Genomic DNA, 14,810 nt, shown 5'->3' with positions numbered 1-14,810 from the left:
TGATGTATTTGAGGTTAGGTCTTGGATTAAGTTTTGCATAATATGCTTCTTAATTAGTTACCTTTGCTTGCTAACTCTCATCAAAAATAAAAAAAAATATAAAAAAAATACAGGCAAATGCAATTCAGAATACAGGTCAACTAAGATGTATATGGTTGCAATTATGCAAAGAAAGCTGTTAAAATTTTGTGGTTGCACTTTCTTATCTTCTGGTCTTTATAGAGTAGGACTTTTTGTTCCCCATGTACTTCTGTGTGCAGTAATTTTGATTTTGATCTGAGGGAGCAAACTTTAATGGAAAGTAGTACTCTGGCATGAAAATCAGTTCATCTTCAGAAGTGCATGCACACATGTGTCTTAAAACAGCCTGTTTATTTTGACTTCTGTGCTGAAATTCAGCAATAATTTTAATTTATCTCCCGAAGATGGAAAGACAGTGTTGTTCCTTTTTTCTGGAATATAATGGGTTTTAGTTTGTGATTGTGAGGTGTATTAATATAAATAATTAAATTTCGCATGTAGCTATTTTTCTAGATATTCATTAGTGATATTTTCTTTTTCCACCAGAAACTCTCTTAGAGCATAGGTATCTTTTGTGAGATATACTGAGAGATAATCTGTTCTGTGAAGAACTTCAGCAACAGAAGTACAGTTGATCATATTTATTAATTAAAATTGCCAGAAGTAAGAACTTTTTAAGAACTAATCGCACGATTTATAAATTCTTATCACCTACACATTTCATAGAAGCTGTGGTAATTTAAAAAACTCTAAGACACAGCAGGTTTATTTTCATGCTGATTTTGCAGGCCCATAATCAGCAATGTCTGGGTACATTGCATACATGGCTCACAGGTAGCAGTTTATTAAGTAAGCCCAACTGGAAATATATTAGTATGCTTATAATAAAGGATTGAAAGAATAACCTGGAAATTTTAATTCTATTTAAATGTTCTTTGTCTACTTCATTTAATTTTTTTTTTTTTATTTCAGCTTTTAATATCGGACAGCTGGATACATTTTCCATTTACTGCTTCTGTAACTATAAAATAAGAAAAATGTGATACAGCAATGACCTATGAGAATGTTTCCATAATTTGTATTATATTATCCTGGCACATTTAGTTTAAATCAGTATAGTGCCACTTGTAGAGCCTCTATCAAACCCAGAACGTTTGTTCCTTCTTTTGAGATAGAGTTCCTTACAGTGATAGATTCAAGTTAAAATAAATAAATGAATAAATAAATCAACCTTTATGTATGCATTTTTACCTTTTCTATCCATTTCTTCAAATCCATTACTATCCTTCTCTTAGAATAACCTAGCCTAAAGTGAGTGCAAAATGTTTGTAGCCACTATAAAGTTTTAATTTTCATTTCTTCCTTACTGGAGATTTTATATGCCTTATCAATTTCTGGTTCTAATTTGCTTTCTACCTGTGTAGCTCGTAATTACCTCTTCTTTTCTTTTTCTTTTCTGCTTTTTATTTTTTTTACTAAGAGTTGCTTTTACTTACTTTTTTTTTAATTCTGTTCTTATTAAGCAAACAAGCATGTAGCCATATAGCAAGGTGCTTCAAAAAAGCATGTGTGCTAACTTTGTCCTGAGAAATGCTCTCTACTGTACACAGCCATGTGATACTGCCAGTTCATGAGACTGTGTAACTCTTCTGCTTCATGTTCAGACAGTGTTTATAGTGATAGAATTTTTTGTAACTTTAGCAAAATGTAATGCTTTTGAGCAAACATTGTAGACTGGTTGTATTTGCCCCTTGTTGAATTTAAAGCTTCAGACAAAGCACTGTTTCTGAAGACCAGATTAGGAAGCAGTGAACTGTTTTGTCTCTATTATAAAATAACTGTCCATTTCTTGAGAAGCTCTCATATCTCTGTGGTTTTCAAGTCATTTTAAACTAGCCTGGGAATAATTGTTATTTCAGAAAAGGATTCAGTTTAACCAAGCAATAAATCTCTGCAGAATCATAATTTTCCCATTTTCGGGGTATACTTAAATGTTAACAAGTAACTTACAGATACATATGAGACCTAAGAAATAGAAACTAGAACCAGATGCCAAGAAAAATGGGTCTGACTTGAAGGGTAGGTGATGGTACATAAATAAAGCTGGAATAAAGATGGTTTGAAGTAGGTGGCTCAAAAATGTCGTATCAGAGGCAGTGATGGAGTGATGAAATTCAGAATTTGTACATTTTTGTATTGAGCTGACAGTGACTACCTCCCAAACTGAACTGTGCATTTTATGTAGTACTGCCAAGGGATGGAATACCTTTTATGGAAGTTTACTTTTAAAAAGTAAAAATAATAATAAAAAAAATGGAAATCACACAAAGAAACTAGGTTTGCCCTCTGGTAAATGGATATTATTAACTGCCTAGAATTAGTGAAACAGTAGATTTCAGGTTGCATGGAATATTGTAAATTCAGTGTCTTACAAAGATCTATTATGATAAAGCTTTTAATTACAGAATTGGTATCCTTATATCCTTTAGTGAACTGGGTAAGCCTTTTGTAAAAGTAAGTCTGGACTGTGTGATAATGGAGGCTGTTGCTTTTGTGAACACTGATGTGTTTACTACTGAAGGTAGAAGGTAGGCAGAGAGGTCTTCCTGAATTGCCTACAACTTTATGAGTGAGGATATGGATGTGCTGTTCAACTGTTGCTATGCATCTTTTCCCTTCTCTCTCCCTTGCCTTTTGCACAGCTTTACTAACCTATTGTGTATCTCTCTTCTTCCATAGGTCAGCACTGCAGCTGAACAATTTTGTGAAAGGTGTTATGTATAAAGGTGTTCTTATCTTTCTGCAGGGTATTTCAGAAAGATAATTCCATGACTAAAACAATTCAGTGATAGTTGAGCACTCTTCAGGAATATTTTTTACCTCAATTACAGAGTTTTGCTCTGAGCAAATAATTGTCCAGAGATATTCTTGAGGTCTGACTGTGTTATGTGAGATGTTGAAGTCTAAATCAATGAAGCATTGAGCACTTGGCTACAACTGTGACTTTAGTTGTGTTAACTAAATTATTATATAGGACCCTGAGAAATCAGGCATTATACACCACGAATCAGTCACCTTGAATTATTGGACATTTTGTCTTTCATTCCAGCATATGTAAAATAGAGGGAATATGTGAATGCTCCTGAAGTTTTTGGACTAATGAAGAAGGGAGTAATCACCAAAAAACAATGCAAATGGTAAAAATAAGGTTTCAAGTTTAATGAGATAAGGGTTTGCACACCGAACAATAATTGTAAAATACATATTAAATAGACCCTTGTTGCTTCCCATTCTGTACACTAAATGAGATTTTTGTCTTTCATTACTTTTTTGGCCATGGATATTGTATTTATGCTCCTTCATAATTTTATATATAACTTCTTCCTCACGGTCCTTTCTGGGACACTGAGCCAAAAGCTCAACACAATTTTCTACTAGCAGAGAATATTATTCTTGTCCATCAATGAATTTGTTAACTGGTATCCCTTTATTCTAACCATTAATTGCAATCAAATATGTGAATTAGACCTCTTTTTTATTTTTGCTGCTTTTTTATAAAGTTCTTCACTCAGGTTTAGTGAATAGTTCTCTCCAAGGAGTATTTCAGCACAGAGACAATATTTTTCTTTCAAATTACTATTTATTTTCCCTTCATTTGGATTCTGCCTATGCAGATGTGGATGGCTGCTGTCACCAGCATTATTATTTCATGAACCTTCAGTTATCTCCCTGAACAGGTTAATGTTAAAACTACTGAATTTTGTTTATTTGGGGAACATGAAGTGGTAGCTCTAGTGATTATCGTGGACCATATTTCTCCCTTAATTAAGCAAAACTCTTGTGCTGATTTGCTGATGTGTTGAGTTGATGATGTGTTTGCAGTGGTAATTATGGTAAGACCTCTTACAGAGACTTCTGGGAGGCTGCAGCATGTGACCATTTTTAATTCTTTTTTAAGAAGAAAGTTCCAGACAGTAGCTATTGACTGAATTGTAAGCAAAAAGAGGATATTGTTCTGTTGCATTTGTGAATTTTATAATCTACAGCTTTATTGGCTATCAAGGACAAGACTATAAAACTATTTTACATGTAGAAACTCTGAACAGCAAGGAATTCTTTTCAGGCTTTTCACTAGCAAAGTTTAGTCAGTATCACTGCAGGTGGTTGACTGCTGTTTGTTGTGCTCTGCAATAGAGGATTATTACTTTTGGCCAAAGATGGTAGAGTAGGTGTTAGTCTGCCTTTTTTTTCCTTTACCCATAAAATATTTATATTTATAGGTAAAGGAAAAAAGGCATAAATATATCTATATTTAATATCTATTTATATATAAAATATAGTGAAAATGTAACGTTATAATAGAATTAGTACTTGGAATTACAACATTTTAACTGAGAGAGGGGAGAGTACAAGGCCTTGTATGAGTCATAGAATGGTTTGGGTTACTGAAAATTTATCCTAGGATGAAAATTTCAACTTTTCTCTATGTGCAGAGTACTCATATGTGTTATGTAGAGAACAAATGACCTCAGTCTGCTGCATGACATGACAGTACCTGCAATATATGTCCCATTAAAATGTGCCTTCCTCTTGTATCAGAAAAACAAGAGTTGAAAAATGATGCACAGACAAGGCATTTCAATAGGAAGAAATAATAATTTTGTTTTAAGTATATAGTGAAAAGTAATTTCAGTCACAGTCAGCTGATTTACACATTGACATCAGGTAACATTACTGTTTGGAGTCATGATTCTTAATTGCTGGAATAGGAAGTGCCTTCCCTTGAGACGCAAGTACTGTGTGTCTTGTCAGCAGTAATGTTTCAAACAGCAATACATTTTATAGTCAGAACAAAACCCTCAATATAATTAAACCCTTAAATACACATGGGCTGAAAAATTTCCCTGGTTAATGAAACCAGTATGTTTTGATATGTTTTCTGGAAAAAAGGGTCAAACAGCTACTAACCAAAAGATGCTTTGGTATTTTTCCCAAGTATAGGTGTGTTGAAGGAAACAAGCTAAGAAATCTTTCTATGAACCACTGACTTACTTGACTATGTATGTAGAATGAAATAGTTTTCAATTTTTTAGAAAATTTGATTATTCCACGTAGCTAGCAGCCTTTGTTCCTGTCTCTTAACTCTTAAAACTATCCTACCTGTCTCTGCAGTTCCCAGCCTTTAGTCTCTTTCACAACCCAGTTGGTTTCATTTTTTCACTTACTTTCAGTTGACATAAGTCAACTTCTACACTCCAGGTCAGAAAGTGCAAATTTTTCAGATTTTCATTTAATAGCAATGATTTGTTGTTTTTTTTTTTTTTTTCAGTCTTCATTTGTACCAATTGTACCTAATACAGTATTTGAAAAGTTTAATTTTCTTTTGCCCCTTTCTTGTCAATGCTTTCAAAATTTTCTTTCCTTTGTAATGTACTTTCATCCATACTGCCTGGATCTGGCTTTTTTTTCTCTCTCAACACGCGCATTGCCTAAGGTCTACTGGTTTTTAATGAACTAATAATCTACTGCATCTCACAACTGCAGTTGCAAGGGCAAGTCAATTCATCCAGGTGGAAATATCTACAGTGCAAATGGAACCATTGATAAATTCTGGTACTAGAAATCTATGTTGTCTCAACTGAGCAAGCAAAACCTGCAGTTTTTCAGATTTATGTTAAGGCCGAATCTGGTTGGATTTTTGTGTGAGTAGCTAAAAGACCCCATCTTTCTTATCCAAAATGTTTTTGTTCACAAAGGAGGCTTTGAAATATTTAAAATTAAAATGCCACTCTCTTTAGAAGAAGGAAATAGTTAACATTGTAATTGCAGTCTGACCAATATATTTTCTTAGTTTTGTTACAAGAAGTTACTAACTAAGCTGACATTATCTGTTATGAAGACATAGTCCTGATTATTGCAAATAACATTTTAGCATTTAGCATTTTAACAGGTATAATTTAGCAATTTTAAAGACACAGAAAATGTGATTTTGTAATAAAAAACTTTAACCAAAAGAATAAGCAGTGGTATCAGTCTTACCTGACAGGAGGCATAGTTAGAGGGTGAATAATGTGTGATACTTCCTAAGGCTGTAGTCATGCAAAGGGAATTTTCAAAATGTGAAAACTACTCTGGACTTACATTTGCCTTTACTAAAATAAAATAAACTGTTTCTTTAAAATTTTATGTCTTTTGAGTTTTAAAGCTCTAAATTTCTAGAGTGAGATTCTGTATCTTTTCCAGTGAGACAGGCAGTTTCTGAAGGAAGAAAATATATAAATAAGAGCATTGGAATGATCGCTAAATCTTTACCGCAAAATTGCTTTCTAAAACATCTCAACAATTTTTTAGAACTCAGAAGCAGTCTTTATGAAAATAAAAACATTCTTGAAGAATTTAATAACATATCCAATCCTTTTTCTCCATTTAGGAACTTAATGCAATATTAGGTGAGGAACACTTCTTCCCCTCACTTCCTTACACTGAAGGAGGTTATGGTTTAGGCTGTGAATTAATTCATATAGCTGCCAGGCATACCTCTTTTTTCCAGGCTTCTGAAGGTTTGGAGCTTTTTATTTTCTCTCTTTATACTTCAAATTAAAGCTTAAGAGTCCTTGGAGTCTTCCAGCCCCCACACCCCAGCCACCTCACTTCAGCAGAAGATGATGTGTGTAAAAATTCAAATTCACATCTTTTTATCTAGATGCAATTTTTCCACGTGCAGCAACAAAGAAAAACATATTCTGGAAGACAACATATGGATCCAGAGCACTTCTTTTCTCCTGCATCAGTCCATAATAATGACCAGGACTATTTTCCATGCAAAAATGGCTTTCAGTTTCTCAAAGTATTCTGACTGGTTTACAGATTCCTAGCTAGATGTGATGCAGTCTTCATCAAACATCTGAATTTTACATGTAATTTATACCCTTAACATTTGTATCATTATACAAGCATCACTTTTCAGTAGGTTATGCTCTGTAACTGTTTTGCTTTGACTGGACCCTATCAGCTTTGAGTTTGTAACCATAAAAAACTATTTCTAATAATATTGTTTGGTCCAAGAAACTGAATGCATATTTAAGCAGGTTTTTTTCCTAAGTGTGGCCTTCCTAGCAATATATGGCTATAAGAATTTAACTTCAGCATGTTGTAATTGCTTTCCATTCTCTTAAAAATTCTGGTTAGAAACAGCCATCACAACTTATATTAATAACTTTGTGTTTTTATCTCAACGTAGTATATGCAATACCTTCAGATTCTATATTTCCTCATTAATTTAGGAATTCTGAAAAGTTTTCATATAAATTCAGAAACCAGAACAAGACAGGAGGTGTTGTGGGGTTTTGTTATTTGGTTGTTTTGTTGGTTTTTGTGTTTGGTTTTGGGTTTTATTATTTTTGCTTTTTTTTGTGGGGGGTTGTTTGTTTGTTTGTTTTTTATTAAAACTTTTTTGCCTACCATTATAATTTATAAAATTCAGAGTTTTCATTGTTTTTTATGTTATGTGTATTACTTCAGTGTGGATTATTCTCGGTGCAGTAGGATCTGTATCTTTATATTTAGTTTATATTATGAGTTGAGTATTCCTTATGTCAATGAATATTACTTTGAGACACTTTTTTGTTTAGTTTTGCTTTTAATACAAAGAGTGTAGCATAGGCATTAGGTTAGTAGTTGTCCACTTCCAAATGTGAATATTTAGCTCAGTGTTTGATGTTCCATGTACAGCTGAGCCAACAGTCTGAATTTCTGCTGACCTCAGTAGTTGCTCTTCATTCCATATGCAGAATGAGGAATGATGAATAGTTATCTTTCAGAAAGCTAGCAGCACTGACAGAATTAGTCAGGATGGAGTATAACAGTGGATTTTAAAATGTATGTATTTTCTCAAGTCAAAACAAACTATGACTCTAAGGCACATTTTTTGTATTTGTAGATTTTCTACATTATTATTATTCTCTGCTTAAGTAGATTCAGATCAAGGTGGCTATTAGTCTGCTTTGGCTTGATAATGCGAATGTGCTTAAAGATGCAGAAAGAAATTTACCACAATTTTGAAAGTGTATAACTACAGCTTGATTTTATCAATGAAATCAGTGAGGATGAACTGGTTTAATTCATTTGATGATCCCAGGGATCCCTGCCTATGTCACTGTCAAATCTGAATGCAAATACTCTGCATGCTTAATGTACTCCAGAACTGATTATTCTCTATATTTTACTTTTTGTTTTCCCTAAAACACATGGGAAAAGAGAAGGCATAATTATCTAGTGACTTTATTATGCCTCAGGAGTTAAGAATTATTGAATTACACTATCCATAAAATAGTGTTTTCTTCTTCAACTTCAAACACAGCTGGTACCATTCTTCAGCTTCATTGATTTCAACTCTGTTCTGGCAGTAATGCTCTAAGATTTGAGAGAAAGTAGAAAAGTTGTTGTTCCCTCTTTCTACTAAATATAAGGATTACTGACAGCATTCTACAAAGTCCTTTGTTTATACTTCCCTTACCCCCTTTCTGATTTCCTTATGTCAGAAAATGGACATTCTTTTAATTAAAAAATACTTTAGAATACCTGCCAAGAAACTTTTTGTTTATGTTTATGTTAGTGCTTGGTTTTCTCTACACTTTCTCAAAAGTTACTATAATGGATCAGTAGTTAGTCTGCACCATTTTGCCAATGAAGATCATGAGTCCAAGATTTTTCAACACAGTTGTGTAGAATATTTGTATAGCATGAGAGAAAGGGAAAATTTTATGGTCAACATGACAAGGGGAAATTATACCCTGTAGTCATTCCTCAGAAAATTATTTTTTAGTGGGTGCTTAGTTGAACACTTGGTATACACGAGACAATATTCTGTATCGGACCTAGAGAAAGAAGTTTTATAAGATGGGGAATTTTCAAAAAAATAGATAACAGAGGTCATCATAGATCTTTGGAATCATTATATCCTTAGTCTTACCTCTTATAGCATCTTAGTTTTTCCTCCAGTGTATCAGATGTGGATATATTCCATGCAGTACTCATATAGACAGGGGAAAAAAAAATCATTACCTATGCAAAAGTAATTATAAAGTTATCCTTTTCCATAGTAGACTGTATGCTAAAAAGTACTATCTTGCCGCAGAAATGTGATGCGGTTGGGTGTAATTTCTTACTGCATTTTATACTATAAACTTGGAGTTGCGCACAACTGAAACATTGTTTTTTGGAGTAGGAATATATGTTGAACATTTTCCATGCTTCATTGTTTATATTTCTTTTAAGATAGTGCTTTCTTTAAACAAAACAAAACAAAAAAATAATCAGGTTCATCAGATTTCCAAGCCCACTTTTTTAATGCTGAATTAATTACTCAACATTGTTTTTCCTGCATAAGTGGTGATATAACTGGTGTTTTAGCTAGCCTAACACACGTATCACAGAGGGATGCATGTAGGCTGCCTGTGGTAATTAGACATATGCAATTCAGAATGAGGTTCTTATTGTGAAGACAAAGATTGAAAATTTTAAGTGATCACATTGCATCCATTATACTTCCTGCTTTTGGTTCTACTGACAAATTCAGATTTTCTGTCTTAAAATAAAATTAAAGGCTTTAGAAGATGCTTTGATATTTTTACTGTCACAAGTATGTCAGTAATGACAATTTCGCTAACTATGAAATCATGAAGTGCATAAGTATATTTTTATGTAAAGATGGGGGGGGGTTTAACTAATTTGCTAGCAAAGCATGTAAATTTCTTCTGAACATTTTGAAAAAAAATGGGATTATATCCCATAAACAGCAAGCCTGTATTTCTTGCTTCTGTTTTGTTCTCATCTTTACTATTATACTTATCATATTTATTTATTTCTCTTGACTTGAAGCAAGAGAAGTGTGAATTCTGTACTTTTAAGAGTCACCAGGCTTCTAAACAATGAATATAAGGGTGGCCTCTGTGGGAAAGAGAAATCAACAGTAATGAATTTTTGTTTGCTTTTACAAAGTTATAAATTTGCTTGATATTTCTGAGCTTTTTCAACTTTCTAAAATGGTTTTCACAAAATGGGCATCTATGAATTGCTTGAGTCTGGCATTGCATGTGGTGCAAAGGGCTGTTTTTCTTTTTTGCATCTTGTTTTTCCATAGGTTCTCTGCCATGACAGTGTGCAACTTGCTGCTTTTTGATGGTATAATTTTGCTAGCTGCTATGGGAAATAAATTTCTCTCTCATTTCCAAGAGAAAATACTTAAATAAGAAGCAGTAAACTAGAAATGAAAAATCTGGGTATATTGAAAAACATGTATAACAGCACTCTATAGATATAATTTAAATATTGTCACTATTCAGAATACTTGGTAGGAATTTTGAATTCTAGTGTAAAATATATAATTTGAGATATTTTTATTTCCCTCAATCTTAAACAATCTTAGTCAACTAATTGATTTTATACTAATAATTACTTCCATGCATTAGCCGTCTGATGTCTTTTTATTTTATAAAAAGTTGTGTTTTCATACAACACAGTGGCATTTTCTTTATTCCTTTGTAGAATTTTCTGAGAAAACATTATCTGTATTACTCATAAAATATTGGCTTTGATCAGTTTTTAGAAACTGTTGAAGAAAAGACATACAGCACCATGCGGATGGGACCTGAAATGGATCTTGAAAACTACCAAACTGCTTTAGAAGAAGTACTCACATGGCTTCTCTCTGCTGAAGATGCATTACAAGCACAGGGCGACATATCCAATGATGTAGAAGTTGTTAAAGAACAATTTCACACCCATGAGGTATATGTTTATGCCAATCCTTCAGTAGTCATTTATCTGCTTGTATCCCATAATAAGGTCAAAATTGAAAACCAAACATATTTCTAGTTTATTTTATTCCCTTTTCTTGGGTTTTTTTTCTGTTTTGTTTTTGTTTTGTGGGGGGTTTTTTGTTTTTTTTTTTTGTTGGTTGGTTGATGGTTTGGGGTTTGTTTTGGGTTTTTTTCTGTGGGGTTTTGATTTTGTTTTGTTTTGTTTTTTCTCTGTGTGTGTAATTTAGATTTGGAGTATTTAAAGGTAGTACTGGAGACTGTGCCTTGGAATCATAGAATCATTTAGGTTGGAAAAGACCTTTAAGATCATCAAGTCCAACTGTAAACCTAACACTGCCAATTCCACTGCTAAACCATGTCACTAATCACCACATCTACATGTCTTTTAAATGGTTCCAGGAATGGTGACTCCACCACTTCCCTGTGTGGCCTCTTCCAGTGTTTGACGGCCCTTTCAGTGAAAACTTTTTCCTGATATCCGTTCTAAATCTTCCCTGGTGCAACTTTAGGATGTTTACTCCTGTTCTGTCACTTGTTACTACATGACACCCACCTCACTATAACCCCTTTTCAGGTAGTTGTAGAAAGTGGTAAGGTCACCCCTCAACCTTCTTTTTTATCTATGCAGAATGTGAAAATGTTTATTTCTGTTTTGTTCTGTTTGCGAAGTGGTGGATATTTCTCCAAAATCTGTTCTTTCCTTCCAAAGAAGCAAACTTGAAACTGGATTTTGTGGGTTTTTTTATTGTCAGGGTTTTATGATGGAGTTAACAGCTCACCAAGGACGCGTTGGCAATGTCTTGCAAGTTGGAAGTCAACTTTTAACAATTGGAAAACTTTCAGATGATGAAGAGAATGAAATCCAAGAACAAATGAATCTACTTAATTCTCGATGGGAAAGTCTTAGGGTAGCAAGTATGGAAAAACAAAGCAAGTAAGTAGTATGTTGAGTAAAATAATACATAGAGAGTTTGAAACAGTACTGAACTTGATTAACAGCTGGGATTTTCTTTCACTTCACTGTGAACCAAATTCAATCTCAATTCTTTTTTTATCCTGAAATTTTCTGTGTAGTGACTATGAAGCTTGCATGTTTTTTTGAGACTGGAAGCCACACAAATCAGCAGTTACTAACAATTTGACTCTAGTAATACTTAAACCCAAACTCATATAACCTACTTCATCTTTTTTGATTATTTCAACAAATAACACACAATATTTAGCTACAAAGGAAAGAATTTTTACTGAGATACAGAAGTAAAATGAAAGCAAATCTTAAGGACGTGTAAAACTTGAGCCCATGAGAATAATAAGTGGGAGCTTAGCTTTCCAGGAAATATTGTGGTGATTTTCTCTGAGAACAAATTACACCTTTCAAAATAGAGGAAGTCCTATAGCTTAAAGTAGAAATACAAGTAAAAGTAGAAAAGCAATTATTAATTAGTCATTTTAGTCTTTGAAGCTTTTTTTATGATATCTATGTCTTATTTTGAAATTGGATTTACATAGTGCTATCTAGTATAAGGAACTCCATAAATGTGAAAGCTTCTGATTGTGCTACAGTGGAGTAATTTACTTTGCAGGATACAGAGTGGTTAAACCAGAGAACTTAGTGAAGCTGGGCTTTTTGTGAGTTACATTTGTTATCTTAGTAAAATGTCAGTTACTTCCCTGATATTTCACACTTCTCTTTTTCAGCCCTTCTTTTTTCATTTTATGTGGATACCTTTAGTTCCTGCCTGAGATAGGTATACATATATATATATACATACACACATACATGCATATGCACTCCCTTTCGAATTCCCTTTGCTTTTATTTCCTCTGTGCTGCAGAGAGTTCTACCTTTTGTTGCATTTTCTGTTACCATGTCATGAGGAATTTTGTGCACCTGCTGGCCTTTCTGTAAAGGAGAACAATGGTGAAGTTTGCTGACCATCATATCAAGTTAAATCCAGTTGAAATTTTTAAATTAATTGAATTTTACTACGAACATATTTATAGCCAAGCAGTATTAATTCCTGAAAAATATAGCTGTTCTCTACAATGAAATCAAATCGATGCATTGGCAGATGACCTGAATCTGAGATCCTTGGTGGCTTTTTGGAGACTTTGAACTAGGTAGACTTCAATAAAATCTTTCTACTGAAGTCTTATTTTTTCTCACAGAAAATCCCAATAAACATGCACTGAGAAACTCTTCTGTTTCTTCAGTACAGCTGGAAAGTGAGCAAACTCCTTTTGTGAATGTGATTTTAATAAAAGCTGAATTTCTCTAGTAGTCTGACCATGGTCTAGCCCTGCATCTTGACTGTAACGTAACAAGAAAAAAAATTATCTCCTGAACCAGCATCTCCCCATCTCCCTTTGCGTTCATGGAGAACAAATATTGGGATGCATAGGCCTGTTGCTCTGGAGACCAAATATTGGGCTAATATTCTGACCTAATACTGCATGTCTTATGTTATAAAGTTCTCCACAGAACTCTTTTGTTCTCAGATTGCTTTCAGCTGAGGTAAATTCGTGAGATGGAAGCAGTTTTGCATATTTAGTAATCTGCTATTGATTTTTATTTTCCTTCCATTTATTTATTCAGTGTCGTCTTGAACCTCTTAGCATCCATGGTATCCTTTGGCAATGAATTCTGTAGGCCTCTTACCTATTATGAATGCTGCTTTCTTGAGGAAAAGCTTATTTTTCTTTGTCACTGGTAGCTGAAGTGATTCCTTCTAGTTACTGTTTTGGAAGTGAAGGTCAATATTGTGCATGTTTCCTTACTCTCTCCATAAATATATATCTTCAGTTATTTCTCTTGGTCTTCTCAGAGCTTTTTTCCAATTCTACCTTACATTTTTTTGGTTAAGGGGACCAGAATTGCCCACAGTATTGAAGGGCAAACCATGATTTTCAACAATATGCTCTCTTTGTTTGTTTGGGGGGCAGGGGGAAGAGGTTTGTTATTGGGTTTTTTGTTTGGTGGTGTTGGTTTGGGTTTTTTTTCCATATGTTCTTAGTAATTCCAGACATTTATTTTCTTTTCAGCTTGATACTGAGTGTTGAGATATTTCCTTCATTCTATCTTTCTTTGACAGTCTATAAAATTGCTGGTGGGTTTCAGATATTTCAACCTGATTTCCTCCACCTTTATTATTTTATTGGAGAGAATTCTAGAATACATTATTGTAGGTGTTTTTACTTCCCATACTCATTTTCATTTAAATCAACAACATGCAAATAGCAACCTTACTTCTATGAGTGGTGCTGTGTCTATTTTGTCCTTCAATGCCACTTGTTAAACTTCTGTCCCAGATGCAGCTATAGGTCATTTCTTCAGGAACTGAATTGTCTAGTATTTTCTAAAGTGTGCCATATATGGGTAATATGAAATCATTAAAATAAATGGAGTGTTAAGGGCTTCACAGAGAATGTTGTGTTACTATTTAATTTCTAAAAAAAGTTATGTGATAAATTCAGCTAACATTTTGGGTTAGGGCAAGAGAAAATGTCTCAATAGTTAGATATGGTGAATTTTGACCTATTGGGCAACAACCCCATCTGGAGGATTATGAACAACTTTCATATCACAATGTAATATATTTCTGGGTTATTATACACAATTTAAACTCTTGAGAACCTATCTTCTACTTCAGTTTAAAGCATAATCGTCCGAGTTTATTTCTGTAATCTAGTTTTTAAGGCAACTGTGATATGTTTACCCAGAGATGGATTTTGTGAAGATGAGAACATCTGTCTTCTTTTGTAATGGTAATAGGAAGTGTAACAAAAAGTAGAACACTTTACAGCACAGAGAAAACAAAAGCAAGCAATCAACAAAGAGAGGAGAAAGAGATAATGATAAGGGATACTGTAAAAGTGAAAGGGTGATATGAAAAGTGATTTAGAGGGTCAAAATACCAGAGTAAGTTTGGAACACAGCAATGCCTTTGTGTAAAAGCAGCCCAAATTGGA

The 14,810-nt window shown here is 33.6% G+C and overlaps 1 protein-coding gene across 3 annotated transcripts in view; it reads left to right on the top strand.

Moving 5' to 3' along the window:
• DMD (dystrophin) overlaps positions 1 to 14,810 on the top strand; it is a 1,017,291-nt gene that overhangs the window by 264,151 nt on the left and 738,330 nt on the right. For 2 of the 3 annotated variants that reach the window (XM_034074486.1, XM_034074485.1), the window contains 2 exons: positions 10,621 to 10,809; positions 11,594 to 11,775. In XM_034074486.1, coding sequence (XP_033930377.1) covers positions 10,621 to 10,809; positions 11,594 to 11,775 — 371 coding nt within the window. Of the gene's footprint in view, positions 1 to 10,620; positions 10,810 to 11,593; positions 11,776 to 14,810 lie in introns of those variants that run through there. The other variant, XM_034074487.1, reaches the window with a different exon arrangement.

The sequence above is a fragment of the Melopsittacus undulatus genome, chromosome 2 (genome assembly GCF_012275295.1).
Source record: "Melopsittacus undulatus isolate bMelUnd1 chromosome 2, bMelUnd1.mat.Z, whole genome shotgun sequence".
Classification (NCBI taxonomy): Eukaryota; Metazoa; Chordata; class Aves; order Psittaciformes; family Psittaculidae; genus Melopsittacus; species Melopsittacus undulatus.
The sequence above is the reverse complement of the archived record's forward strand: the minus strand, read 5'-3'. Positions and strand labels throughout refer to the sequence as shown.